At 47.3% G+C, this 27,335-nt stretch overlaps 1 protein-coding gene across 2 annotated transcripts in view; it reads right to left on the bottom strand.

The window, feature by feature from the left end:
- Positions 1-15,405: 15,405 nt before the first annotated feature.
- The window catches only part of LOC137525132 (sterol 26-hydroxylase, mitochondrial-like), a 225,375-nt gene continuing 213,445 nt past the window's right edge, over positions 15,406-27,335 (bottom strand). For both annotated transcript variants that reach the window (XM_068245981.1, XM_068245980.1), the window contains exons 5-9: positions 24,712-24,875; positions 21,149-21,315; positions 19,602-19,680; positions 17,773-17,973; positions 15,406-17,021 (exon numbers count right to left, since the gene is read on the bottom strand). In XM_068245981.1, the coding sequence (XP_068102082.1) occupies positions 16,899-17,021; positions 17,773-17,973; positions 19,602-19,680; positions 21,149-21,315; positions 24,712-24,875 (734 nt within the window). In that variant the 3' untranslated portion in view covers positions 15,406-16,898. The remainder of the gene's footprint in view (positions 17,022-17,772; positions 17,974-19,601; positions 19,681-21,148; positions 21,316-24,711; positions 24,876-27,335) is intronic.

Consider the following 27,335-nt stretch of genomic DNA (forward strand, 5'->3'; position numbering starts at 1 on the left):
TCACTCAGGAATAAGAAGTCGCTCTCTGTAGGCTTGAAAAACAAGAAGGGGTATCCCCCTCCACCAAAGGTGGATACAATCAGTATTATGGTAGAGAACAGAGGCGCCAAAAGGATAAAAACAATATTTAAAAGTTTTAAAATTATTGCTTAGGAGGCAGTGGTGGACTCACCTCCCACAAGCAGACACAACAACTGTGTATTCACAAAAGGGACATTTATTGGTATACTCCAAATAAGGTCGCAACGCGTTTCGCAGGTCAAACCCGCTTCATCAGGCAATTATAGGAAGGAGCACACAACAGCAGTATGTCCAGATAGCACCTGGCGCCTCAGGGTAGTCAGACTCAATCTAGTTTCGTAAACAACTTTTATTTTCACATTCAAAAAGACTCCAATAGCGAAAGTAATCCACACTATTCATCACTAGAGGCGTGTCTGGTGGTCCTCCTTCTTGAAGCATCTTCGCTGCTGCCACTCTATTAGGTGAGCACTAGTAGAGAGAAGTCCTAGGAGAGGAAAGATGCCCCACCTCCCTGCATCCTCTCTACACTGATCCAAGGCCGGATTTATAACTTTTGTGCCCCTAGGCCAGCAATAGGGAAACTTGGCTCTTCATCTGTTAAGGAACTACAAGTCCCACAAGGCATTGCAGGAGTCTGACAGCCACAGTTATAATTCATAAAGGCAAATGCATTGTGGGACTTGTAGTTCCTGAACAGCTGGAGAGCCAAGTTTGCCTATCACTGCCCTAGGCAAAGTATGTTGTGACCCCACCCTTTCTTGTGCTGCAGCCCCCCTCCCATCGCATGTGCAGCCCCCTCTTCCACGTGTATCATCCATGCACTGCAGCCCCTTTCTTTCATGAACAGCTCCCTTGAGCATCAGTTTCCTTTTCCTGCGTTGCTCTCCATTTTCACCCTCCTCTTTCATATGTAGTAACACCTCTTCCATGTCCAGGTGCCCGTTGGCCTGCAGCCGCCCAAGACCCGGGCCTATGTGGCATTTCCAGAAATTCAGCTCTGCTCTGATCAGCTGAGTCGCCCCTGGCTTGGCTTCTAGGTGGAGGCAGCAGCTCCAATACACAGGCGGGCAAGGGTGATAGTTATGCCACTGCCCAAATGATACACATGCATAATCTCCAAAGGAGGTCTGCAGGATCACTGTCGGACTTAATGTAGCCTAATGTAACCCTATGGGGTTCAGAAGTGCCCAATTTAACGCTAGCACAGAACTACGTTACCATGTGGGACCCACGGTGATCTGCATTGGCCCAGTTAGTCTATGGCGATGCAAGTTTTTTTTTTTTTTTTTTAAAGTTGGTGTTGCAATGTCGCGGCACGCATGTGCGGAAGCGTATTTTAATAATACGCTTCCATGCAGTTTCGCATACCTGAAGCAGGAAGTGACCGCAAGCGTGTGTCACTTCCTGGAAGATTGCCAGACAGGGAACACCACGTACTAACGCAGTGTTCCCTGAAGGCCTGTTTTTAGCGGCGCGATGCATTGCGGCGCGCCCGCTGCACCACAACGCTACCGCCAGTTTGGAATGTGAAATCAGCCTCAGGATTTACAAAGGTGAGGAAAGAATTAAAAAAAAAAAAGTCTAAATAAGAAAATAAAGGAAAAGGATTACCAGACAGTAATCAATTGAAAGAATGCTCTTTAACTAAGCAGCTGGACTTTGAGCACAAGTTACATGCACTATCCCGAGACTGTGGAAGATTACCCCGAGGTTATTGACCCAAGATGACAACTGGCCATAGTCCATCTACTCCAGCAAACATCTCCTCCCTGCTGGACGCCGTTATCACATGCAGAGCTGAGAGGCAGGAGGGCTCATGGGTGGCCAGGGGAGTAACAAGGGCCAGTAAGAGGGCCCATCACTCTGTCTCCCCCTTTATGCAGAACAGTGCAGAATGCCCATACTCAACTCACTGTAGCTCCGCTCCCTCCTCTTAACTCTGCAGCGCCGTGCGTACATTAAATAAAGGCGTCTGGAAACTTGGGCTCCCACAAAAGGCCAATAGCAAAATATCGGTATTCACACAGAACAGCCCCACTCTTGATGCCTAACCTTAACCCCGTCCCCTACACACACTACCTGCCTAATGCCTAAAACTAACCCCCCCCCCTCCTCACACACTACCTGCCTAATGCCTAAACTCCACCCCTCCACGCCTAATGCCTAAAACTACCTCCCCCCCCCACACACACAACCTGCCAAATGCCTAACTCCTCCCCCCACACACACTACCTGCCTAATGCCTAAAACTAACACCCCCCCCCACACACACACTACCTGCCTAATGCCTAAACTCCACCCCCTCCACGCCTAATGCCTTAAAATACCTCCCCCCCACACACACCCACAACCTGCCAAATGCCTAACTCCCCCCCACACACACTACCTGCCTAATGCCTAAAACTAACACCCCCCCCCTCACACACACGCACACAGTACCTGCCTAATACCCCCTCCCCGCCTAATGCCTAAAACTACCCCCCCACACACCCACAACCTGCCAAATGCCTAACCCCCCCCCCCACACACACTACCTGCCTAATGCCTAAACTCCACCCTCCTCCCCGCACACTACCTGCCTAATGCCTAAAACTACCCCCCCCTGCACACACTACCTACCTAATGCCTAAACGTAAGTTTCCCCACATGCATATACGCTACCTATCGGCGAACCCCCCACTAGCCACGGTGCAATGCCATGAAAAAAAAAAAAAAAAATCTTGGGCGTTGAGAGACAGCAATTGCCACACAGAAAGACTCCCTGATCGTTGAACAGCTGACAATGTTGCTTGCCCGTTCTGCTCCACAAGCACGGGGACACAGGTAGTCTTGGGCAGCGCACTCTGCACACCATGTTACAGGGGATGGGGGGCACAGAAACAGCAAGGAGCCAGATGGCAAGAGCAGGATTACTAGTGCATGATCCTTTCGCTCCTCTGTGTAATGAATAGCGGAGATATCGCCGCATGGGCAAGCGGCATGGCGGCTATCTCCGCGTCTCAGCCAGCGGCTGCTGCCGCACAGCAGCGTGGTGTTGCTTTGCCTGGTCCTTCTAGTTCACACAGATGGAGAGCTACGCGCGCGCGCGCCAGGCAACAGGACCTTTATGCTGCTAGAAGAGGAGTCAGCTGATCATGCCGATCAGCTGACTCCAGCTATGCTCTGCATTGGCTGAGTGACTGGGGCGGCACTGTGGAGCGCTTTTAGTATATATAGGACTTGCCTGTCACTTGTAAGTTGTCTGCTGTTGCGAACAGTTACGTGTTATCGCTCAGACCAGAGTCAGATCCCACAGTGTGTTAGAACCAACCGGAGCTGGGAATTCACACTGAGTCAGATTCTTTTGATAGCCTAAAGTACTATTGCTTACTACTGTTTATGTGTTAGACTAGTTCCAGGGTGTTGAGACCAAGGACCTCACACCTAAGACTAGGAGATTACCGCATTGCTACTGTTTATGTCTTAGACTAGTTCCGGGGTGTTGAGACCAAGGACCTCACACCTTAGTCTAGGACTGTGACATATCATTTGTTACCTGTTATGACCTTTGGCTTTCTTGTCTACTCTCCTGTACTCTGATTCGGTACTTCTGCCCATCTGATTACCTGTTGCCAACCCTGCCTGTACCTGGATACCGAATCAGTACCTTCTGTACCTTGTCTGTCCGTGTGTTGCCGACCTGGCGTGTCTGACCTTTCTGGCTGTCACCTCGCTCTTAGGTGAGCAGCCTTACTGTACATCTGAGACACCTGCCCTGCAGGTGGTTACTTGCTGCTATTACTATCCTATGGTCACCAGCCCCTCTGAAGGCCATCAGGCAGCATAGCCAGTGGATCTCTATCTCTTTAGGTCCACTGGCTGCAGTACAGTCTGATTCCCGGCCTTCAGGTAATCCTTGGCTGCAGTATAGTCTGATTCCTTGCTCATCCAGGAATCTCTAGCTGCAGACCAATCTTCACCACATATCTCCAATCAGTGGTCCCTGCCCCTCAGGTGTCCACTGGCTGCAGTACAGTCTGATTCCCTGCTTCTCAGGGAATCCTTGGCTGCAGTAGTGTCTGTATCTCCCGCTCCTCGGGAGATAACTTCTCCATTTACTGTTTCACCAAACACAATACCACATTGGGTGTCCTGTGTCTAGCTATACTAGTATTATTGGTGATTCTGCAGATCACCACATAATCAGGTATAGCATCTGTATTATTGGTGATACTGCAGATCACCAATAATCAGAAAAATCTGTGTTGCTGACACCAATCGTTACACTCTGCCAGTAACAAAACCTGCTCCACCATCCGTTCTGCTCCACTGACTCGCATATAAGCCCAGGGGGTAAAAATGAAGCTTATATGCAAGTATATAAGGTAATCTAGTGCTGACTTACATACATGCTGTCATCACCAAAATTGCTGCGTATGTTAAGGGAAATAGTGGGAACAAGTCAAAAATTTTTTTTTAAATACCTTGTAGCTTTTGAGAAAACTGATTTTAAAGTGCAAAGAAAAAAATGTTTTTTAAACTCAGAAAAATGACAATTTAAAAAAACATTTTTCCTTTGCATTTTTTTTTTTAACTCGTACCCACTAATCCTCCTAACATACGTAGCAATTTTGGTGATAATAGCCTGTAGGGGGATTTGCTATTAACCCCCCCCCCCTCTAATTCCTATTGTCATAAATGTGGAACCACAAATTAAAGAGGAACTATAGTGAAAACTGGTTAACCTAAGCCAGTTTAAAAATGGGCTCTAGGTGTCACACCGCGCACCCACCCGTCACATGCGCGCAACCCCCATCACATGCACGCACCCGACTCCCTGGCCCCAACCTCCTGTCCCAATGGCTGTCCATGCAGCACATGCGCAGTAGCAGAACCGCACGGACACAGGGACAGGATGACGCAGGGACAGGTTTAGGTTTTTTTATATAGGATAATGTAGTGAATAAAATTGCTTAATTGTTTTGCAATCTTAATTTATAAATGTTTGCCCATTGTAAAATCTTTCCCGCCCCGATTTACATTCTGACATTTATCACTGGTGGTGACATCTTTAGTACTGCCAGGTGATCTGTGCATAGAACTCTTAAGCTATGTACCCACGTTGCGATTTTCCCGGCGATCAACAATTTATTTGAATGCCGAGCGGTCGTTTCCGTAATATTGCGATGTGGGTACAGGCGCACGACCATGGGAATGTCACTTAGCGTCGTGTCGCAATGACAACCATTACGGCAGATCGGATCGCTAAGATCCCAGACGACTCCCGCGCAAAGTAATGCGACTGCTTGAAATCTCGTTCGCTTTAGACGTGTAGTGCTGCGTGACGTCGTGCACATCCGCCGGCAGGTAAAGGCATCACTGACGATTGTTGTCAAGGAGGCATCGCAGGAGCTTGCTTGACAGTTGGACATTATTTCCCACAATACAACGAGATTCGCAGACAGAAACTGTCAGGACCATGGCCATGACATCACACTGTGAGAGGGGTTTCACCACAATATAAGGTGAGGTAAGTATGTAATATTCATTTGCAGGTACTTTATGTTGCATGTGTTTATTTTAAATAATTTTACTCAGTTCAGGTTCACTTTAAGGAATTTTATATTAATGAAAGTTACATACAGATTCTGTTACAAATAATTTTTGTACTTAACTGTGTGGGACAGCATTATATTTTACACCTTATTTTGTGACAGAGCCGGTATTTAGTTGTGACTGAACTGAACGACCAGTATTTATGGTGATTTTGACTTTAACCTGAATTTGAACAGCGACGCTAATCTCATCTTGTCAAGGTCTCAGTAGAGATCAACCTTCAGCCCTTCACTGCAGACCTGCCTATTAATCTGTGCAGGGCTCACCTGCAAATACCATGATTCTCTCTCAGTATATTTATCAATGTATGCTGACTCTGATGGTAATGAGGCATTGACAAGGCCACGAGATAACGCGTGGCCTATACTCTCTGCACAAGATTAGCTGATACAGAAATCTCAGAGATTAGACAGTATTATACACAGATAAAGGTTATCATAGGTTATGGCTAGAGCAACTTGCGGACACGAGTGTGTGTGTGTGTGGGGGTGTGGGGGGGGGGGGGTGTCCTCAGTCTTGGTGGTGATCATCTGTCATAAGCCTATATAAATCATACCTCCCAACATTTTAAAATTAGAAATCGGGACACAGGCCACACCCCTAACCACACCCCAAGTCACGCCTACCATAACGTTTTTGAAGATTTTTTTTTTAAATATTGATGCCCTTATATTTTTTAATAAACATACCCCTCATACAAACAGCCAGTTGTCCCCAGTATATGTAGCCAGGGATATATGTGCCCAGTATATGTAGCCAGAGGTATATGTCCCCAGTATATGTAGTCAGGGGTATATGTGCCCAGTATATGTAGTCAGGGGGTATATGTCCCAGTAAATGTAGGCAGGGGTATATGTGCCCAGTATATGTAGCCAGGTGCATATGTCCCAGTATATATAGACAGGGGTATATGTGCCCAGTATATGTAGCCAGGGGTATATGTGCCAGGTATATGTAGCCAGGGGGATATGTGCCCAGTATATGTAGCCAGGGTGTATATGTCCCAGTATATAGGCAGGTGTATATGTAGCCAGTATATGTAGGCAGGGTTATATGTCCCAGTATATGTAGGCAGGTGTATATGTAGCCAGTATATGTAGGCAGGTTTATATGTGCCCAGAATAGGTAGCCAGGTGTCCCCCCCCCCAAGGAGGGGAGCAGCGCAGAGAAGAGGGAGAGCGGTGGGCAGCGATGGAGAATGGGGGCCATCTCCCCCCTCTCCCTCACCTTAGAGTGCTCTCCCTCCCTCGCTGTCCCCTCCGGAACTAAGTGCGGTGGCTGGCAGAGGGGCGGAACTTACCTTCCGTGTCTCCTCCGTCTGGTCTCATCTCGTCGCCGGCGCGGGATGATTTGCCACTACTCTGGTCTGATCCAGACCAGAGCAGCGGCTGCAGAACCTTAACTTCCGGCCGGCGCATGGAGCGACATGGAAGGTAAGTCCCACCCGCTGCCAAGTGCCAAACGCTGCCACACTTAGTTTCGGAGGGGAGAGCGAGGGAGGCAGAGCACCCTAAGGTGAGGGAAGGGGGGGAGATGGCCCCCTTCTCCGCCGCTGCCCACCGCTCTCCCTCCACTGCGCTGCTCCCCTCCTGTAATGGGCGGCTGTCAACACTGACAGCCGCCCGGGACTTGGGGGGCTCATACCGGGATAGCGGGAGAGTCCCACAAAATCGGGAGAATCCCAACGAAAACGGGACGGTTGGGGACTATGTATATAAATATAAAAAAAAAAAAGACAAATAAACAAACAAACAAACATCGGGGGGGGGGGGCGATCTGACCCCACCAACAGAGAACTCTGTTGGTGGGGAGAAAATGGGGGGAAATCACTTGTGTGTTGTGTTGTGCGGCCCTGCAGCTTGGCCTTAAACTGCAGTGGCCTAATTCACAAAAAATAGCCTGGTCTTTTGGGGGGGGGGGGGGGGGGGGTAAAGCCTGTGGTCCTGAAGGAGTTAAATAAAAATTATCAACATGTTTACAATTTTTATTCACCCCCCCCCCCCTCCTGTAAATTGACCCTACACTACAAAAATATGGCTCTGGTAGAGATTAGATTGTGAGCCCATCAGAGGGACAGTTAGTGACAAGACAATATACTCTGTGCAGTGCTGCGTTAGATGTCTGCTCTATATAAATATTTATTTGCTTTATAAATACGACACACAGCCGGCCAGCGCTAATCAGCCGCTGGCAGACTGATCGATGCAGCCGTTTGTTTACAAAGACAGGAGCTCGCGCCATATGGCGTGACTGAGGAACTGTTTCAGCATTTTGTATCAGGGCTGTTGAGTCATCCGATTTTCACTTAAAATATACACTGATCCCTTCACTGAAAGGGTGAGTTCACATGCTGTGTCATTGCTGCATGTAACTCGCTAAAACAGAAAAAGTATGGCAATACAACTGCACTTTCTGTTGACATAATATGTCAGAATACACTCTATTTCATATCAATCAAAAACATTGCAACCATTTAAAACCCCATTTACTGTATTAAGACCTATTTCACCATGAAGGTATATTATTATTATTATTTAGTATTTATATAGCGGCGACATCTTACGCAGCACTGTACAGTATATATATATATATATATATATATATATATATGATAAATATGCAAATAATGTATAAATTGATCACATTGGTAGGTTAATTAACCTCCTTAGCGACTCTGCAGCCACCATCCTGCGGCAAAAATGAAAAAAAAAGTTCAGATACTTACCTGACAAAAGGGAAGCCACTGGATGAAGCAGAGGCTTATCTGATCCTCAAGGAACCCACTGCTGCTCGCCGGGATCCACTTCTTCCTGGTGGCCATAATCTGGAGTATGTACGAGCAGGGTCACACTGTGCAGGCGCAAGTACAGCCTGTGCAATAACACAGAGCCGCTTGTGTGCGGAGGAAAAAGTCGTACCATGACTCCATGCTATTGTGCAGGCACAGGCTGTACTTGCAGACAAGAGTGTGGCCGTGAGAACATATCCCACAAGCCCTTGCTGATTATGTTCAGAGGGTCCCAGCGCTGGATCAGTGGAGTCGAGGAGGATGAGGGAAGCCTCTGGGTTCTCCCACTACTGAGGTAAGTATTTAATTTTTCTTCTTTTTTTCCCCTTCAGGTTCCCTTTATAGTGGACCTGAACTCTTACACAGGACAGAAGGAAAACATAGAGAAATGCACCCTGTATCTATTTCGAGAGTTTAGCCTGTCTAATTCCCCCTCATCTGTGACTAATAACAACTGTAAATTGATTTCTTAGCTGTGTCAGCTGGCTGCCTCGGTCGAGCAGTTTATTTGTAAACACAGGCTGTTAACCCTATGTCTACTTCCATGAAAGCAGAAAGTATACACATAGCAAATTTATTGCATTTCTATCAGCTGTAACAAAGAAATGTTTTTCTTTAAAGAGGGATTGTCAGCCACAAAATCAAATTCCATTTACCCACTGCTGTATGTATAATGCAGCCTGCAACCTCACCTTGCATTGCAAGCATTCCAATATATTAAGAAATGTTTCTGTTGTATTAAATCTTATCTCAGTCAACCTGGTTATATTTTTGCCATTGCCTAAAAGCAGGAAGCTTGTCATCACCCCTCCCACATACATGCTCCTCATTGATTGGCTGAAGGCAGTTCAGTGAGCTGCTGAAATCTGATACGTATGTAGAACAAGTAGTCATCTACTTATATACTGTATGTGTTTTTTTTCCCATAGGTTAGTATGGCTGTTCCTGCTGCTTTGAAGATTATGGTGCTGTTGCTTAACATTTAGAGCACAGAGGAAGTTCAGGTCCGCTTTAATGGAATAATAAATGTTATGATTTATATGATATATTAGCAGTGGGCTGAATAGGAAGAGATCCTGATGTAGTGCTCTAAAGTGCCCATACATCAGATGAGACTAATCTCTCTCGAATCTGATCAGGGTTTTTTTTATTTTTTAAAAGGACTTAGTGAACATCAGTTGCTCCGTCCAACTGCCAAAAAAGTGTGCAGCGAGCAGGGAGGCTGTATACATCTTTTTCAGGAAATGTCTTTATAAAGAATAAAGGCCATGCTGAGAATCTCCTATGGAGAGATGGACTTGTTAAGATTTTCGCAGCAGTTCCTCTTTAACCTCCTGAGCGTTATGCCACTCAGGAGGGTTTGCAGCCGAGGGTACCCCAGTATAATTTTAAGAGATTGCATAGCTTGCACTAGGCCAGCTAGTAGTGGTGGCCGGCATCCCCCCGATTACTTTTGATCCCCCGCTAAATACATTACCCAGCCTGGATTCAGCGATCGGCGCAGCCTCCCCAGACAGCTCCGCTCTTCTGTATAAGGGAGGTTCGGCGACGTCATGCGCAGACCCGATCCTCCCCATAGAGAGGCCCGCAGGGAGGCTGCGCCGATCGCTGGATCCAGGCTGGGTAATGTATTTAGCGGGGGATCAAAAGTAATCAGGGGGGGGGGGGGATGCCGGCCACCTACTAGCTAGCCTAGTGCAAGCTATGCAATCTCTTAAAATTATACTAGGGGACTCCTGGGGACTAGTGATGGGCGAACACCTGGATGTTCGGGTTCGGGAAAGTTCGCCGAACATGGCCGAGATGTTCGGCATGTTCGGGCCGAACCCCGAACTTCCCGAACATCCCTATTTTGGGGGCCCTATGGGGTCGCAGGCATAAGGGGGGAGCATGCCCCGATCGCGGGGGGGGTCGGAAATTCCCCCCACCCCCTCCGCTAGCGCTCCCCCCTCTGCCCGCTTCCCCATTCAAAAGTTTCAAGAAGTACCTGTATAGCGGATGGCCTGGCAGTGGGCGGCACTGTGGAGTGAGGAGGAGGAGGAGTCCGGAGAGTGACGAGTTGAGGGAGGCCGGGCAGCGGGCGTGAGGTCAGAGAAAGGGCGGAAGTTCCGCCCTTTCTCTGACCTCACGCCCGCTGCCCGGCCTCCCTCAACTCGTCACTCTCCGGACTCCTCCTCCTCCTCACTCCACAGTGCCGCCCACTGCCAGGCCATCCGCTATACAGGTACTTCTTGAAACTTTTGAATGGGGAAGCGGGCAGAGGGGGGAGCGCTAGCGGAGGGGGTGGGGGGAATTTCCGACCCCCCCCGCGATCGGGGCATGCTCCCCCCTTATGCCTGCGACCCCATAGGGCCCCCAAAATAGGGATGTTCGGGAAGTTCGGGGTTCGGCCCGAACATGCCGAACATCTCGGCCATGTTCGGCGAACTTTCCCGAACCCGAACATCCAGGTGTTCGCCCATCACTAGTCCCCAGGAGTCCCCTAGTATAATTTTAAGAGATTGCATAGCTTGCACTAGGCTAGCTAGTAAGTTCCGCCCTTTCTCTGACCTCACGCCCGCTGCCCGGCCTCCCTCAACTCGTCACTCTCCGGACTCCTCCTCCTCCTCACTCCACAGTGCCGCCCACTGCCAGGCCATCCGCTATACAGGTACTTCTTGAAACTTTTGAATGGGGAAGCGGGCAGAGGGGGGAGCGCTAGCGGAGGGGGTGGGGGGAATTTCCGACCCCCCCCGCGATCGGGGCATGCTCCCCCCTTATGCCTGCGACCCCATAGGGGGGCCGTATTGCGGCCTGTTCGGCCGAACAGGGCCCTGTTCGCCCAAACAGGGGCCCTGTTCGGCCCTGTTCGGGGGCATACAGAAGTTCGGGGCGAACCCGAACTTAAAAGGCCGAACACCATGAGGTGTTCGGCCGAACTCGAACATCACCCGAACAGGGTGATGTTCTGCAGAACCCGAACAGTGGCGAACACTGTTCGCCCAACACTACTGGGGACAGCCGGCGGTATGCCCGACACAGTGTTGGGCATACCGCTAAGGAGGTTAATTAACCTACCAATGTGATCAGTGTATACATTATTTGCATATTTATCATATACCTTCATGGTGGAATAGGTCTTAATACAGTAAATGGGGTTTTAAATGGTTGCAATGTTTTTGATTGATATGAAATAGAGTGTATTTTGACATATTATGTCAACAGGAAGTGCAGTTGTATTTTATTATTATTATTTATTTGCAAAAGCACTTAGTGAATGGCAGTTGCTCTGTACAACTACCAAAAGACTGTGCAGCGAGCAGGGAAGCTGGCCAGCATCATTGATTAAATCCTTTTTAGGGTATATCTTTGTAAAGAATAAAAGCCTTGCTGAGTATCCCCTATGAAGAGATGGATTAGTCCAAAACCTGCCACTTCTGTCAGATGTCTACTACTTACTGTAAGTAACAGCAACATAGGAGAAAAGTCATTTATGGCTCATTTTACTATGGGAAAAATGTACTTCTTAATTGTCTGTTTGCACATATTTTACAATTTTTCGCCATAGTGCCCCTTTTAGTGAAAATCGGATGACTCAACAGCCCTGATACAAAATGCTGAAACAGTTCTGCAGACCGCATGTTGTCAATGGATTTGGAGTGTCTGACACTATAAAGGGAAGTGGATGTTTGTCTGCCTGTCCCTATATGGGGGAGTTATTGAATATACGTATATTTCAGTCATTTTTCAGGTGTGGCGGAGGGTGAGGTGGCAACATCATCATCTCTGCCTTCAGCTTCAGGAACTGCTGTTTGGTAACCATGGTTACACATTCCATATCTTTTCTCACTGAGCACACACTGAATGCCAGTATCTGATAGCTGTTAACCTTGTCTGTGCTGTCATTTTATAGATGCCTTATGCTGGGCATACACGGTTGGTTTCTGCCGCTCGATTCTCCCGGTCGATCTTTTCGCTGCTTGATTCTGCAGCTGATTCTCTTCCGCTCGTTTTTCTTTTCTTTTTCCATTCACTGCTATCACAAATTGATGAAACGATCGGAAACGTCGGAAATGATCTATTGAGCCTTCTATCTGGCTCGAAAACAAACCGTGTATTCCCAGCATAATACCTCGTACACAGGCTACATATCTCCATATCTCGCCCAAAGGTGGAGAGTCGAGGCCGTCTCCACAGAGACTCGTGTGCAGGTGTCCCCCAAAGTCACTTAATGATCCGGCATGCCTGATCTTTAAGCGACAATCAGCAGCAGAATCCTTTATTCCCCTCCTCCACCTTCCACAGAGAGAGACTGCATCACTCGGCTGTTGCCTCTGTACAGCATTGCTATTGCTGTGCAGTATCATTTGCAGGAACGAGTAAGTCTCTAGGACCGGGCTATGTTCTTCTGATCTGTGCTGGGTGGGCTCTGCAGCCCACAGCACAGATCATGTTTGAGGCAGGGCAATCAGACTTCCCCCCCTTTTTTCCCCACTAGGGTGATGTCCTACTGGGGGGGGGGGGGGGGTCTGATCACCGCCGCTCACTTTCACCTAGTGGGGGGGTCCTCAAAGCCCCCCTCCGCAGCGATTTTCCGCCTCCCTCTGTTTCCCTCACTCCCCTCCTTCCCCTGGGCGGCACAGGACGGCGATCCGTCCTGCACCGCCTCTGATAGGCTACAGCCTATCAGATGCTGGCGATCCCCGGCCAATAAGAGGCCTTTAGCAGCGCCGTGCGACGTAAACATCTGTGATTTCTTCCCTGCATGATTACATTTAGCCTGCAAGCCGCGATCGGAGGCTCGCAGGCTGTTTACGGAGACACCCTCCGTGGAACTGACATGGAAAGGCCACTCGAACGAGTGGCCGTTTCCATGGGAAACCACATACGACCTGCCGCCGCCTATCGGCGTTAGGTGGTCGTTATGTGGTTTTAAAGAGGTAGTGAAAAGAACGTAATTAATTTTTTTGCTACAATTAGCATTTATAGATTACTAGTTACCTTAGCCCGTTTAAAAATGGGCTAGGTCTGTCATTACTTTGCCGAGCGCGCCCGCCCACACACGCCCGCCCCTTCTGGCCCTGTCCTCCTCCGGCTCTCGGCAGTGTCTCTGCGTCTTGTCCCTGCACATGCGCAGTGCAAAAAAACACCGACACAGGGACACTTGCATATTATTATAGAGGATTTAGTCAGTGTTTGCCCATTGTAAAACATGACCTCACCCTGATTTACATTCTGACATGCATCAATAAATAAAAAAAATCTGTGTGCAGTGTATGAGCAGCCAATAGATCCCTCACTTTTGATCAGAGAGGGATCTATCTGTTGGTCGATCTGGTGGCTATCCAGGGCCGGATTTAGGCCTAGGCCATGGCCTAGGGTACCACAGGAGGAAGGGCACCAAAACAGCAGGCTAAACTTATGCAGCATTTGCAAGCTTGCAAATGCTGCAGTGCAGGGAGATCAGGTGAGCGCCTGACTGCAGTACTCTGCTGCCAGCCGCCTGTGCAGCAGCCACCTTGCTCTCTGTACACGTTTGCATTGTGACCGGTGGCTATGGACTTGGGCAGCATTGGAGACGGAAAGGAAGAGGAAGCTATTGCACTGGAGTCGAGTGGAGAAATAAGTGACACAGATGGCTGTTGTGGTGTGAAGGCGAGCTGGCTACCCATACTGAAATGTAAGGGGGTGGGAAAAGGAGGGATTAACCTCCTTGGCGGTAAGGATGAGCTCAGCTCGTCCATGACCACCGGAGGGCGCTGCTCAGGCCCCGCCGGGCCGATTTTCACAATTTTTTTTTTTAAACTTTGCTTGCTGCGTGTTGGTGACGATCGCCGCCGATGCGCCGCTACCCGCCGCATAACGCCTTCCCGCCGAGACCCCTGCGCAGCCCGGCCAATCAGTGCCAGGCAGCGCTTAGGGGTGGATCGGGACTCCGCCTGACGTCACAACGTCGATGACGTCATCACGATTGTCGTCATGGCGACGGGGGAAGCCCTCAAAGAAATCCCGTTCAGAACGGGATTTCCTTAGGAGAGTACACGCCGGCGGCAATCGAACATAATGGGCGGACGCCGCAGGGGGGGGCACCCTGGCGCAGTTAATAGAACGCCAGGGTGGTTAAGGGAGTCATCTGGCTTTCTATATTGGATGGAATGGGGGAGGAGTCATCTGGATACCTATACTCGAGGTAAAAGGGGGAGGAGTCATCAGGCTACCTATACTAGAGGGAAGGGGTAATCTCACTATCTATACTGAAGCGGGGTAGCTGGTGACAGTGGCCTAGGGAGTTAAAGAGTACAAATCGGCCCTGTGGCTATCGACTGGTGTATAGGTCAGAACCTATACATGGACATGGCTAGTGTAGCTATATTGTTCGCTCCTCTATAGAAGTATAACAATAGGATATTTTCCATACCTTTGTCTTTCACAAGTTAGCTCTCATTTTTTTTTCAAGTCTCTTTAACCCATTAGCATTTGAGATAAGTGCCCTGCTTTTGACCTCAGTCAGCAGAATTTGTTGTGCTGTAAATTCTTGAAATGCTTTGATCTCTCTCTACTAGCAGCAAATATAGAACTTGAAAGCAGAAGTCCTCTGTTGTTGTCTCACACTGCCCCCTAGTGACAAGTAGCCATAAATACACATTACAGCGGAACTAATTAGAAGCAGGGAAATGTAACAAATAAGAAATAAAAAAGTGCTAAAATAAATTGGCTTGGAGCACCTGCAAGCCTCTAAATAAATTGGCTGCTAAGGGGTTAATCATTTTTCAATACATAATTGTACAATAAAAATGTATTTTAAATGATGTGAAAAGGACAATATAAAGATTTAGATAACTGCGGGTTTTTTTTTAATATATTTTGTTTTAAATAATGTGGAAAGCACAGTTGTGTCGGGAAAACAGAGGCTGCCAGAGACAACCACTGTATTAAAGCAAACCTGAAGTGAAAAAAAAGTATGAGATAAATGTTTGTATGTGTTCTACTAATAGTAAATGGAACATTAGTAACATAGATCCCAGTCTCATATTTTTATTTTCATCTTATGGACTTCATTTTTAAGACTATATTCTAAACAGCAGCCATGACAGTCCGTTGTAAAATCTGCTTTGCTGAGCAGCAAAACTAACAGAAGTAATGACCCTTTGAACTCTCCAGGTTTAAAATGTTATCAGCTATCAGATAAAACTCTTGCCTTCGATTTATTAGGCAGCTGGATTTGACAATCTGTTCCACAAGCTCATTTGCATAGATAACATAACTAGTTGCTTTCCATGAATACAGAAATGGACAATTTCTTAGTAGGACTTGCATTTTATGTACCTATGAGTTTTATCTGATCATGTCACTTCAGGTATGTTTTAAGACTTCACTGGAGGTAATTATTGACAATATATTCCCCTCTCCTGTTTCTCTGAAAAAGTCCCCTCCCTGATTTCCACCTCTCTGACATTGCAGTTATCCCCTCCCATACTTACACCTCTCTGACACTGCAGCTGTCCCCTCCCTTGCTTACAGCTTTTTTTGAGACTGTGGCAATCCCCTCCCCCACTCTCTGACACTGCATCTGTCCCCTCCCCTGCTTATACCTCTGACACTGCATCTGTCCCCTTCCCTGCTTACACCTCCCTGACACTGCGGCTGTCCCCTACCCTGCTTACACCTCTCTCTGACACTGCGGCTGTCCCCTCCCCTGCTTACACCTCTCTCTGGCACTGCGGCTGTCCCCTCCCCGGCTTACACCTTTCTCTAACACTGCAGATGCCTCCTCCCCTCCTTACACCTCTCTGGCACGGCAGCTGTCCCCTCCCCTGCTTACACCTCTCTAATACTGCAGCTGTCCCCTCCCCTGCTTACACCTCTGACACTGCGGCTGTCCCCTCCCCTGCTTACACCTCTGACACTGCGGCTGTCCCCTCTCCTACGACACTGCAGCTGTCCCCTCCCCTGCTTACACCTATCTGACACTGCAGCTGTCCCCTTCCCTGCTTACACCTCTCTAATACTGCAGCTGTCCCCTCCACTGCTTAAACCTCTCTGATACTGCTGCTGTCCCCTCCCCTCCTTACACCTCTCTCCCTTTGTTTCCTTGCTTTTAACCAGCCCCTGGTAAGGGATGTTGATGGTGATAGTCTCAGGGATGGTAACTGCACTGCAAAAAAGTGTGGTCTCCCAGGTGATAAGAAGATGGCTGACATGTTGATCCAGGACTACACTCTGAACTTAATTTTACAAATCCTCAACAATCCTGGTGATAAAAATGTCCTTTTAATACCGGTAATACAGATGATATCCATATGTGAAAAGTAGAATACGTGTGCCAGGAATCCAGCTTTAAGCATTCAGATGCAGAAGAAGGATGTCTTGTAAAACCATCTTTACATTTTTTTCTATAAAAGTAAAATGGCTACCTTGGTGTCACAAATAATATTGTAGAGAGAGTCTTTTCAGAAATATTCCAGAACTTTCCTCAGAGTTGATTGGCGTCACTTTATTCTGTGGGCTGTTTTCATCCAGACCTCCTCTCTATGAACCTCAGGTTTATTGGTTGCCCTGGACACAGGATGATACGAGTAATTGGTTTCACATTCCCCAGTTTGGGGTCTGGCATCACCTCAAAGATCCGAATTATCTGTAAGAAGGTAAACAAAGGGGATAAAGGGCATTGTAACATCCAAAAATAAAAAAATGCCTAAAAATAGCTAGCGTCCAAATATATATGTAACCCCATTTTTTTTCTAAAATAGGCCCATAAGTTTCTTTTTTCACCTGCTCTGCAGGGGCGTAGCAATAGGGGGTGCAGAGGTAGCGACCGCATCGGGGCCCTTGGGCCAGAGGGGCCCCGAAAGGGCCCTCCCTTAACTGCAGAATTAGCTCTCTATTGCTCCTGTGCTCATAATAATCAATTCTATAGATATTTTGAATAGTGGTAATCATTAACAAACTATTCCCCATCCCCTTCTTGCACCTCTGACACTGTAGTTGCCATTGGTAGGTTTTGGTGCGCCATAATAATTGTTATGTATAGAGTGCTTGGGGGGGCCCCATTGTAAAACTTGCATCGGGGCCCACAGCTCCTTAGCTACGCCACTGCTGCTCTGCGTGCCTTTGCTGAACAGTGCCGAAACGGTGCAGTTCCAGCGGGATTGTGAGAAGTCTTTATTTTTTGTAGCTGTAGTAACAAGCTTATCTCAAAATACAAATAACAGAAACTTCCCATTACAGATAAGATAATGACACTCTGACCAGAAAGCGCTATGGAAGGGACAAGGGCGACCCGCTGAGAGCAGAGCTGCGGCGGGGGACACACAAGATTCCAGGGGCTGGAGGAAGCACCAGGTAAGTAAATCTGTTTTTATTAATTGGCCTTTAAAGCAACGCACCCGTGAAAGTGCCAGATGCATCTCCAGCTCAGCGATCCTCTTCCCGACACAGGCGCGGATCCCGTAGCCGAACGGTATGGAGCTGAAGGGGTGGTGCTTCATCCCTCCGTCCCGCAGCCAGCGCTGAGGATAAAACTTCTCCGGATCCTGGAAATTGGCTTCGTCTCTGGAGATGGTGAAATGGTTCAGAACAAAAAGTGTCTGGAAGGCAAAATGATAAGAGTCAGAGGCGGGATGATTTCCATTTTTGACAACCTGATTGTCATTAAAGTGAACCAGAGACGAAGCAACCTCATGTATTTTACCATATATATCAGTGGGAACATTATAGAAAACACCTACCCTGCTCTCTGTTTCATTCACTGCTCAGCCTGCTTGTTATCAGCCCTGATAAAATCCCCCACTGAGCATTCAGTCTGAATTTGTTCAGGAATCTTTATAGCTGAGTCTGTCTTCTGTGCTGTTTTTTCAAGCCCAAGCCTGCCCCCTAGTGGCTCTGCTCAGGAATCATTATAGCTGAGTCATTATAGCAAAGCCAGACTCAATGCTCAGACGGTGATTTTATCTGGGCTGATAACAAGCAATCTGAACAGTAAATAATGAAACAGAGAGCAGGGTAGGTGTTTTCTCTAATGCTCCCACTGATATATATGGTAAAATACATTAGGGTGCTTCATCTCTGGTTCAATTTAACCTCCCTAGTGGTAAGCCCGACACAGGGCATCACATGGCCCTGGGAGGATTTTTTAAAATAAAAGTTGCTCTATATGCTTCAGCTAGCTAATTATGTCCCCCAAGTCCCCCCGGTCCCCACCGATCGCTGCCGTAATACGTACCCCCCAGGGATCCTGCGATGGCGCAGCCTCCCAATCAGCTCCAGGCTTCGCTATGGGGAGGATCGGGACTGCGCATTACGTCATGACGTCATGTCCGATCGTTGCCATAGCAACGAGTGAAGCTGTGGCCCACGTGGGATCGTGTAGGGGTAAATATTGCTGGCGTCGATCAGGGGTTTAGTTAGGTGCCGGGGAGCTTGGGGGACATAATTATCTAGCGAAGTGCTAGCTTAGGCATATAGAGCAACTTTTATTTTTTTTTAAAATCCTCCCGCGGACGCAGCCTCTAAAACTGCGTACCGCCAGGGAGGTTAAGCCATGCAACATATAAAGCTCAACTGTGGGGACAGCCTATTCCTCAACAGTAGCGGAGTTTCACTTTAACACAAGGCCATAACTAGAGGGGAGCAGCACATGCCATAGCAGGGGGGCCCAGAGCTGTGGGGGTCCCAACTACTAACCTTCCCTTCTTTTTCCGAGACAAGGGACTATACTTCAGATCAGGGGCTTGATTCACAAAGCGTTGCTAACCTACTTAGCACGTCTAAAGTCTTTAGACGTGCTAACCAGGGTGCTAAGTAGGTTAGCACCGGATTTCTCAATAAGATTGCGCGCTAACTTTGCGCACGTAAGTCCCATAGGCAAAGTCCTACGCGCGCTAAGTCCCATAGGCTTTAATGGGCACTTAGCGCGGAGCGCCCTGCGCTCTGTGCAGTGCGCGCGTAAAAGCTTGTTTAGACGTGCTAAGGGGGTTTTCACAGGCGTGCTAACAGTTAGCACCGCTTTGTGAATCAAGCCCCAGGTGTTTTTGTTGTTACATTTTTTTGTGTTTGACGATCATGATGGCCACACTTTTTATGACCTTTGTGAGATGGGCTCCCAGGCTGTGAAGGACACCAAGGGGAGGGAAGGGGTGTGATTATTGTTGGGACCCCATCAACATTTCACTGGGGGGCCCATACATTGTAGTTACACCACTGGTTTAACACTCACATTCTTGGGGAACTTGTAGTCTCTAATGGTCACCTCTTCATCAATGATTCTTGCATTGGTTGGGACCACAGGATAGAGCCTGCAGACAGGAGGAGGGTTGGTACACATTACAAGGCCAGCAGAAGCAGAGGAGACAGTTTTTAAAGTTAACTAAATAGCATTCTTGCATATTGTTTATTTACTATGTTCAGCGCTTAGTAAAATCAGATTGTGAATTATTTTCCTAATTAAAGCCTTATTTTATATATATATATCCATGACATTCTCCTCTACCCACCTTGTCTCGTAATTCAGATTATAATTCACATCTACAAAAACCTCTATACACTCTCCTGTGGGGTCTTCATGAGGGTCAGGCCTCTCAGGACAGGTGTTACTACAACACCTCTCCCCTCCACCTCAGTCTACCTCCATCAGCACTAACCCGACATCACCACCCACCATTCATAGCCCAAACCCCCTTCCATAGAGAAGAGGACCCTATCTCTACGTGATAAAGTCCTTGCTGTAATTATGCCTCCCCCCACCCAATAATTTCCCTGCTGTGTTAATGGTTCCTCCCCAAGCATCAGGCTCAGGCTGGAAATCTACAGCTTAGAACGGTAACCCCGAGCCTGACTCGTGGTAGCCGACGGGAGGCATATGCTGTCTTAGCGCAGCGGGCGTTGCAACTCACCTCCCCCAGGATCCAGACACTGGCAACCATTCTTCTTCCGGTCCTTGCAGGCTCTCGATCCTTCGATTGGACGGAGGGAGAATTGCAGCACTGGGTCCAGGGGTGGTGACTAAGTGCAGGGGTTGCCGCACTATGATTTTTTTCCTGCTTTTAGGGTCTAAAAGCTTGTGAAAAAATGGTACCACTTTTAGACCCTAAAATCCGGAAGTAATGATACCGCTAGGGAGGTTAATGGATGGTGATGACTCTTGGTGGGTTACCGCAACCACGGTGTAAAGATGAGAGAGAACCAGGAGCCCACTGGTGTGAGATCGCTGATACAAATTGGGGTGTTGTAAGGGATATGAGGGTTATACTCGCAAAGGAGGGTTGCAACAGCTTGCAACCACCATCAGAGCCTGCAGGAAATAACCGTCCCTGCTTGGTACGCCATATCTGCTGTGCAGGTGTTGGATGATCGCTCTCCTTGGAAGTTTTATGGGCACTTTTTCCAATATATTTGGTTTGTTCTGAGGAGTACAATGGCAGGGACTCGCGCCTAAGCAGTAGAGCGGATACGATCGGACTCGGCTATTTCTGCCTTAGCCTGAACAAAGAGCCGCTACTGCGCCTGCTCTGGATAGGAGCTGGGGGTGTCGCAGGGCTGGATTGCTGGGACAGAGGAGGATAGGGGAAGCCTTGTTAGAGTCCAGAGGCTTCCCCCCCTGAGGTAAGTATCCCCCAGAGGGCTATTTTTTGTTACAAGTTTTCTTTAAAATGCCAAATCGGCATTGGATACACCACACTGCACATTCACACCCGATCATACACTATAAACCAATGCTACGTGTTTATTCATTACTCTTTGTAACTTACCTGGGCCTAAACTTACCGCAGCGCTTCCTTGATGACGCTCCTCAGGAGGGGCATGTGAGTGATGTCATCAGCGGCAGGTATCCGGCTCATAGGAACAGCCTTGGTTACTTCCTCATACATGGCTTGCTGGAGTTCCGGGTCCTTCGCCAAGTGATAGAGAGACCAGGATAATGTGTTTGATGTCTGTAAGATTATAGGAAACCCCAGAGATTTAATACTACTACTTTATAAAAAACTTCATCAAATCAGCCAAATGTGCTAAAAGAAAACTATTCTGCTGAGCATGAGGCCTAAACATACCCATGTATGAAAGGGGCCAAAATGCAAGTTGTATTCAGTTGCACTAACAGAAGACAGCCCATTTATATAATGATAGAAGAGTGGGGTGGAGGCGGTAAACATATATGGGTGTCAAAACTTTAAAACAACATGTAATATAGAGGCAATCACTTACCTCTATACTAGGTATAGAGGTGCCAACACTCTACTCCTTATGTTGCTAACACGCTTTGTATTGACCCGAGGAAGCGGGCCATGACCCATGAAACGTATTGTCAATTTTTTTAATAAATATTTTTCCAGTTGCACTGGTGTCTGTATCTTCTGGAGAGGTAAGCGATTATCGCTCTTTTAGAGATTATGTTTAGTTATAACTCCTATATACAGGCCCGGATTTACATCACAGGAGCCTATAGGCACAGATGTCCTGGCACCCTAGACTTCGCCCTCCGTGAACCTACAAACCCCCGCCAAACCGCAACCCAAGTTTGCTGGCTGCCCCAGCTGTCACTTTTACCCTACTTCCCCTGCCTGGTGTGGGTAACTACAGGTGCCCCTTAGTATTAGGTAGCCAGAGGTACCCTCAGTATTTAGTAGCTAGAGAAGAGAGATCTCATCAGTGGAATGTTGAGAGCTTTACACTCTGTTCAGGAATCTCTATAGGGAAGGAGGGAGAGAGGCACTTGGGGAGGGGACTGAGCCACCTCTCCATCATCAGGTGCCTGTAGGCATGTGCCTACAGTGCCTTATGGCGAATCTGGCACTGCCTATATATTATGGGCACCTTCACCCTCCTATCAGTCAGACCTCCTTTGGAGGTAATAGCTTTAAAGTACTGAACTACAGAAGAGCCACCGTCCAGTATCCGGCAGGACCTGGAGCACCGAATGGGGATGGTAAACTTCCTGCAGGCTTATACACCTTTGTGACTATATAATCTTATAAACGTTTGTCCCATTATACCTAATGATACTGCACCATTGGGCTCCTGGTCGCTCTCTACTTTTCATTTAGGTGGTCCCTTCAAGAATCACCGAACCCCTTCTACATTTATATAGTGGTGTGAGTAATGCAGTTTGTGGGTCCCTGGAAATGTAGACGGATTTATGTGCATACATGTGTTCTCTTTGAAGGTGGAACTCAAAACCCAACAGGCCTCAGCGTAAATCCCAGGTAATGAACATGAAATGGAGATTTGTTGTGCAGAGCGCTAACACCTACTATTGCTCCAAATCATATTATTAAACATCAGCAATAGAACAAAAAGAAAATCTATGTTTGGAAGGACTGAGGAACCTATAGTTCATATAACAGTTCCACTTCCTCAGGGTGAAAGGTCTTCAACAGTTGAATAAGTATATGCAAGTACGCTCACCAACAGTGATGGCTGATTACATGACAGATCAGCATATCAGGCACAACGTGATAGTAAAACCAATTCTTAAAACCTCTTGTCATTCACCGACCATTTCTTCTGACTATACCTCAATGGAACATAGAAACAAAAGGGTACATAGCGTAATACTGCTTACACTGGTACACATCCACCACCACACCTGTCAACAGTGTATGGACTTGACACCAGTGCTGTCACAAAACTCCACCCAGGTGAAAAACACGCTCACCAGATGGGATGGCCGACCCTTTGAAGACCAGCTTAACTCGCTTAATGACAGTCCTCCACGATCTGTATCTTGCAATACGATCCTTTAAAAGACTTAAAACAAGACTTGCATAGCGTAATACTGCTTTAATTCAATAAAAATACATAGTAATCCACTCACATTTCCTTAAAAGTTATGCGCATATCAGTAAATGTAGGACATCCCCGCATGTAGCATCTAGTGCTTCTCTCCACAGCGTCTCAGCGTCTAGTGCGCCCAACCGGTTTCGTCACAGATGACTCATCAGGGGCATGATGCAGTCCTTCCAAACATAGATTTTCTTCTTGTTCTACTGTTGATGTTTAATAATATGATATGGTGCAATAGTAGGTGTTAGCGCTCTGCACAACAAATCTACATGTTTATAGGGGTTTGATACCCCCCACAGTGCATAGCGATCCACCTACATGCTGTTTAGGAGAATATATACATAATCTTTGAGGAGCGCAGTGACCACTCTAGCTATAATGAACATGAACTGTTTGCATGCTTGTTGACTGGTGTGGGTAGAGTAGGGACCCTTTTGAATGGAGGGAACCTCAACGCTGGTGAAAGGTTTGTTTTCAAAACATTTTTATTAGCGGATGACTGGTTAAACAAACCAGATTAATAGCATTTTAAAAATTATTTTTAAGTACTCTCAGCGTGTTAGTGAACAAGTGACTCTCACTTGTATAGTCAGTACAGAATTCCAAACAATTGAGAGCATAACTACAGAGAACCGCATACAACTTGCATTCTAGCGGTTTTTAATGATTGTATGTAAACTGACCACTCCCCTCAGCACCTCCTTTAGCATTTAAATCCTGGGGCATCAACAGGATGAGCACAGCTTCCCTTGTTTGTGTGGATATTGGGAGTTGTGTGTTTGGGAGTTATTCTTTGATAACAAAATAAAACAAGACAAAACCCTGAGTTGAGAAGTGCGGTGTGTTGCTGAAGACAGCTCCATACAAGCAATAAAAAATGCCTACCATCTCACGTAGAAATCAGTATGTTGCTTAATTAAACTCAAAGAAAACCTGAGACTGTCAGGAAAAAATGTATACACACCTGAGGCTTCCTCCATTCTCCTTCAGGCTGATTGATCCCTTGCCGGCCTGGCTGCCTATATCTTCCGCCAGTTCCGGGAGACGGGGAGTACTGCACATGCATGGCCAAGCACCCCATTGCGCTCCCGACGCTGCCTGTGCAGTACTACTACCACGCAGGTGCAGAATGCTCACAGCCATGGGAGAGCGACAGGGGAGTGTGCGTGGCTGGACTGCGCCTGCGCCAACTGGCATTCTTACTGGGCCGCCTAGCGGAGGCTTGCGACTGGGAAGATGGCAAGGGAGAGATATGCCTGAAACAGGCCCCAGGTATGTAAACATTTTTTTTTCCTTTTGTCTCAGGTACACTTTAAGGGGACTAGTCTGCTGTACAGTGCAAGGCTAAAATTGCCCAGATATCAGCAGTGTTAAAGAATTGAATCTGCTGTTTACTTGTGTGCAGTGCTGGGGAGACAGAAGACCTGCATGCAGTGAGTCTTGCATCTCCTGGAATTGCATTAGGATCCTGGTCTGATAGTTGCATTACAAAACAACAGCTGCTCTTCAGAAGAGAATACAGTATAAGAGGCATATTGGCTACATACAGTGTCCACTCCAGCCAGCAGCAGCTCAGCCACGCTGCCGTACACCTCGGACATGGTCAGCTTCCCATTGGACAGCAGGTAGGTCAGATATTCCCCTTGCACCTCCTCCCCCTTCTCCAGTCTGGCCTGGATCTCACTCATCTTCTTGTCAATCAACTTTGCTCCTAAAATTTGAAATAAATAAATAAAAGGAGGGAAATTAGATCGGTTTTTTGATGCGACTGTGATGAAGGCATTAGATAGTATGATTGTAGAACAAATATAGACGTCCTATCTACCATTCACCACCATTACCTTACCATCTCCTGTGCCTAACCATAAACATCCCCTTTGCCATGTATCACTATAACCTTACCATCTCCTGTGCCTAGCCATAATAACCTTCCACTCTACAATGCGTTGCCATAACCTTAAAATCTCCTGTGCCTAGCCAAAACCTTCCTCTCTACCGTGCATCACCATAACCTTCCCCTCTACCGTGCATCACCATAACCTTACCATCTCCAGTACCTAGCCATAACCTTCTCGCTACTGTGTGTCACCATAACCTTACCATCTTCTGTGCCTAGCCATAACCTTCCCATCTTCCATGTGTCACCATAACCTTACCATCTCCTGTGCCTAGCCATAACCTTCCCCTCTTACACGCGTCACCATAACCTCAAAATCTCCTGTGCCCAGCCATAACCTTCCCTCTACTGTGCGGCACCATAACCTTACCATCACCTGTGCCTAGCCATAACCTTTCCCTCTCCCTTGCGTCACCATAATGTTACCATCTCCTGTGCCTAACAATAATCTTCCTCTCTACCGTGCGTCACCATAACCTTACCAGCTCCTATGCTTGGCTATAACTTTCACTTCTTCCGTGCATCGCCATAACCTTACCATCCCCTGTGCCTAGCCATAACCTTCCCCTCCACCATAAATCACCATAACTTTACCATTTTCTGTGCCCAGCCATGACCTTCCCCTCTACCATGCATCATCATAACCTTACCATCCCCTGTGCCTAGCCATAACCTTCCCTCTACTGTGAGTCTCCATAACCTTACCACTCCTGTGCCTAGCTATAACCTTCCCATCTACCAAGCATCACCATAACCTTACCAACTCCTGTGCCTAGCCATAACCTTCCCCTCTACCATGTGTCACCATAACCTTAAAATCTCCTGTGCCTAGCCATAACCTTCCCCTCTACCATGCATCACCATAACCTTAAAATCTCCTGTGTCTAGCCATAACCTTCCCCTCTACCGTGCGTCACCATAACCTTACCAGCTCCTGTGCCTAGACATAACCTTCTCCTCTTCCATGTGTCGCCATAACCTTACCATCTCCTGTGCCTATCCATAACCTTACCCTCTACCATGCGTCACCATAACCTTACCATCTCTTGTGCCTAGCCATAACATTCCCCTCTTCTGTGTGTCACCATAACCTTACCATCTCCTGTGTGTAGCCATAACCTTCCCGTCTACCATCCACCACCATAACCTTACCACCTCCTGTGTGTAGCCATAACCTTCTCCTCTACTGTGCGTCACCATAACATTACCTTCTGCTGAACCTAGCCATAACCTTTCCCTCTACCATGCATCACCATAACCTTACCATCCCCTGTGCCTAGCCATAACCTTTCCCTCTACTTCGCTGTCCTCTCCAGCCGATCCTTTCTTTTGTTTTCCCCACCAGTGATCTGGCCAGTTGCGCTCTTCTTCACTGTGCTCGTCCATTGCGCTCCCATACTCAGGAGCGTCCTGCGCAGAGCCCCACATGCGCAGAAGAGCGCGACCGGTCAGATTACTGCCGGGGATAACAAGAGAACGGAGCGGCTGGAGAGGACAGCAAGGGAGCCCACACACCTCATTGGGCTGGAGGAAGCCCCAGGCAAGTATAAATACACCATTATTAAACATATCAGGTTTCCTTTAAATTTGAAGGTTTGAAAAAGTACAGTAAAACAATTTTATTTACACCTTCCACTTCATATCCTGCACTGACATTCATTATTTAATCAAAAGCATTTTTAATCAGATGCTGACATCTACTGGATAAAAATAAAAATACAGGTTTAGAAATATGTGTTGGAAGTACAAAATTCAGTCACTGGTAATGAAACAATTGATCCAAAGTAAAAAATCCACAGAATCATCTACCAAAGAAAATGAACAGAACCTTCTATTAAATGGCCTGTCTGTCTCCCACGTTAAGGGCTCAACTCACTAACACCTGTTTGGTGAAAACTTCACCAATGAGGATCAAACTGATCACTTCACTGATGAGGATCAAACAATCCGAAACAGTCTGTATGCATGTTGGATTATTATGGCTCTGTACATATTAACAAGCTGACACATCATTACATTCCAGCGGTTCTGGAGGTGTGTTTAGCTTCTAAGGGTACAATGGTTAATTTGCATATATTCAGCAGTGTTGCTCTGGGAGACATCTCAAGCTCATTCCAACCTGAATTATCGCAAAGTCTTTCTGTTTTAGGAAAGCAAACTTTTGTGAAAACTTCACGTGAGGTAAATTACCTTACGTAGATTTTTTTTTCCTTTTGAGTGTTTACTAAGAATTTCACACATGTGGCAACAGTTTGGTAATAAACCTGAAAAACT

The sequence above is a fragment of the Hyperolius riggenbachi genome, chromosome 7 (genome assembly GCF_040937935.1).
Source record: "Hyperolius riggenbachi isolate aHypRig1 chromosome 7, aHypRig1.pri, whole genome shotgun sequence".
NCBI classification, from domain to species: Eukaryota; Metazoa; Chordata; class Amphibia; order Anura; family Hyperoliidae; genus Hyperolius; species Hyperolius riggenbachi.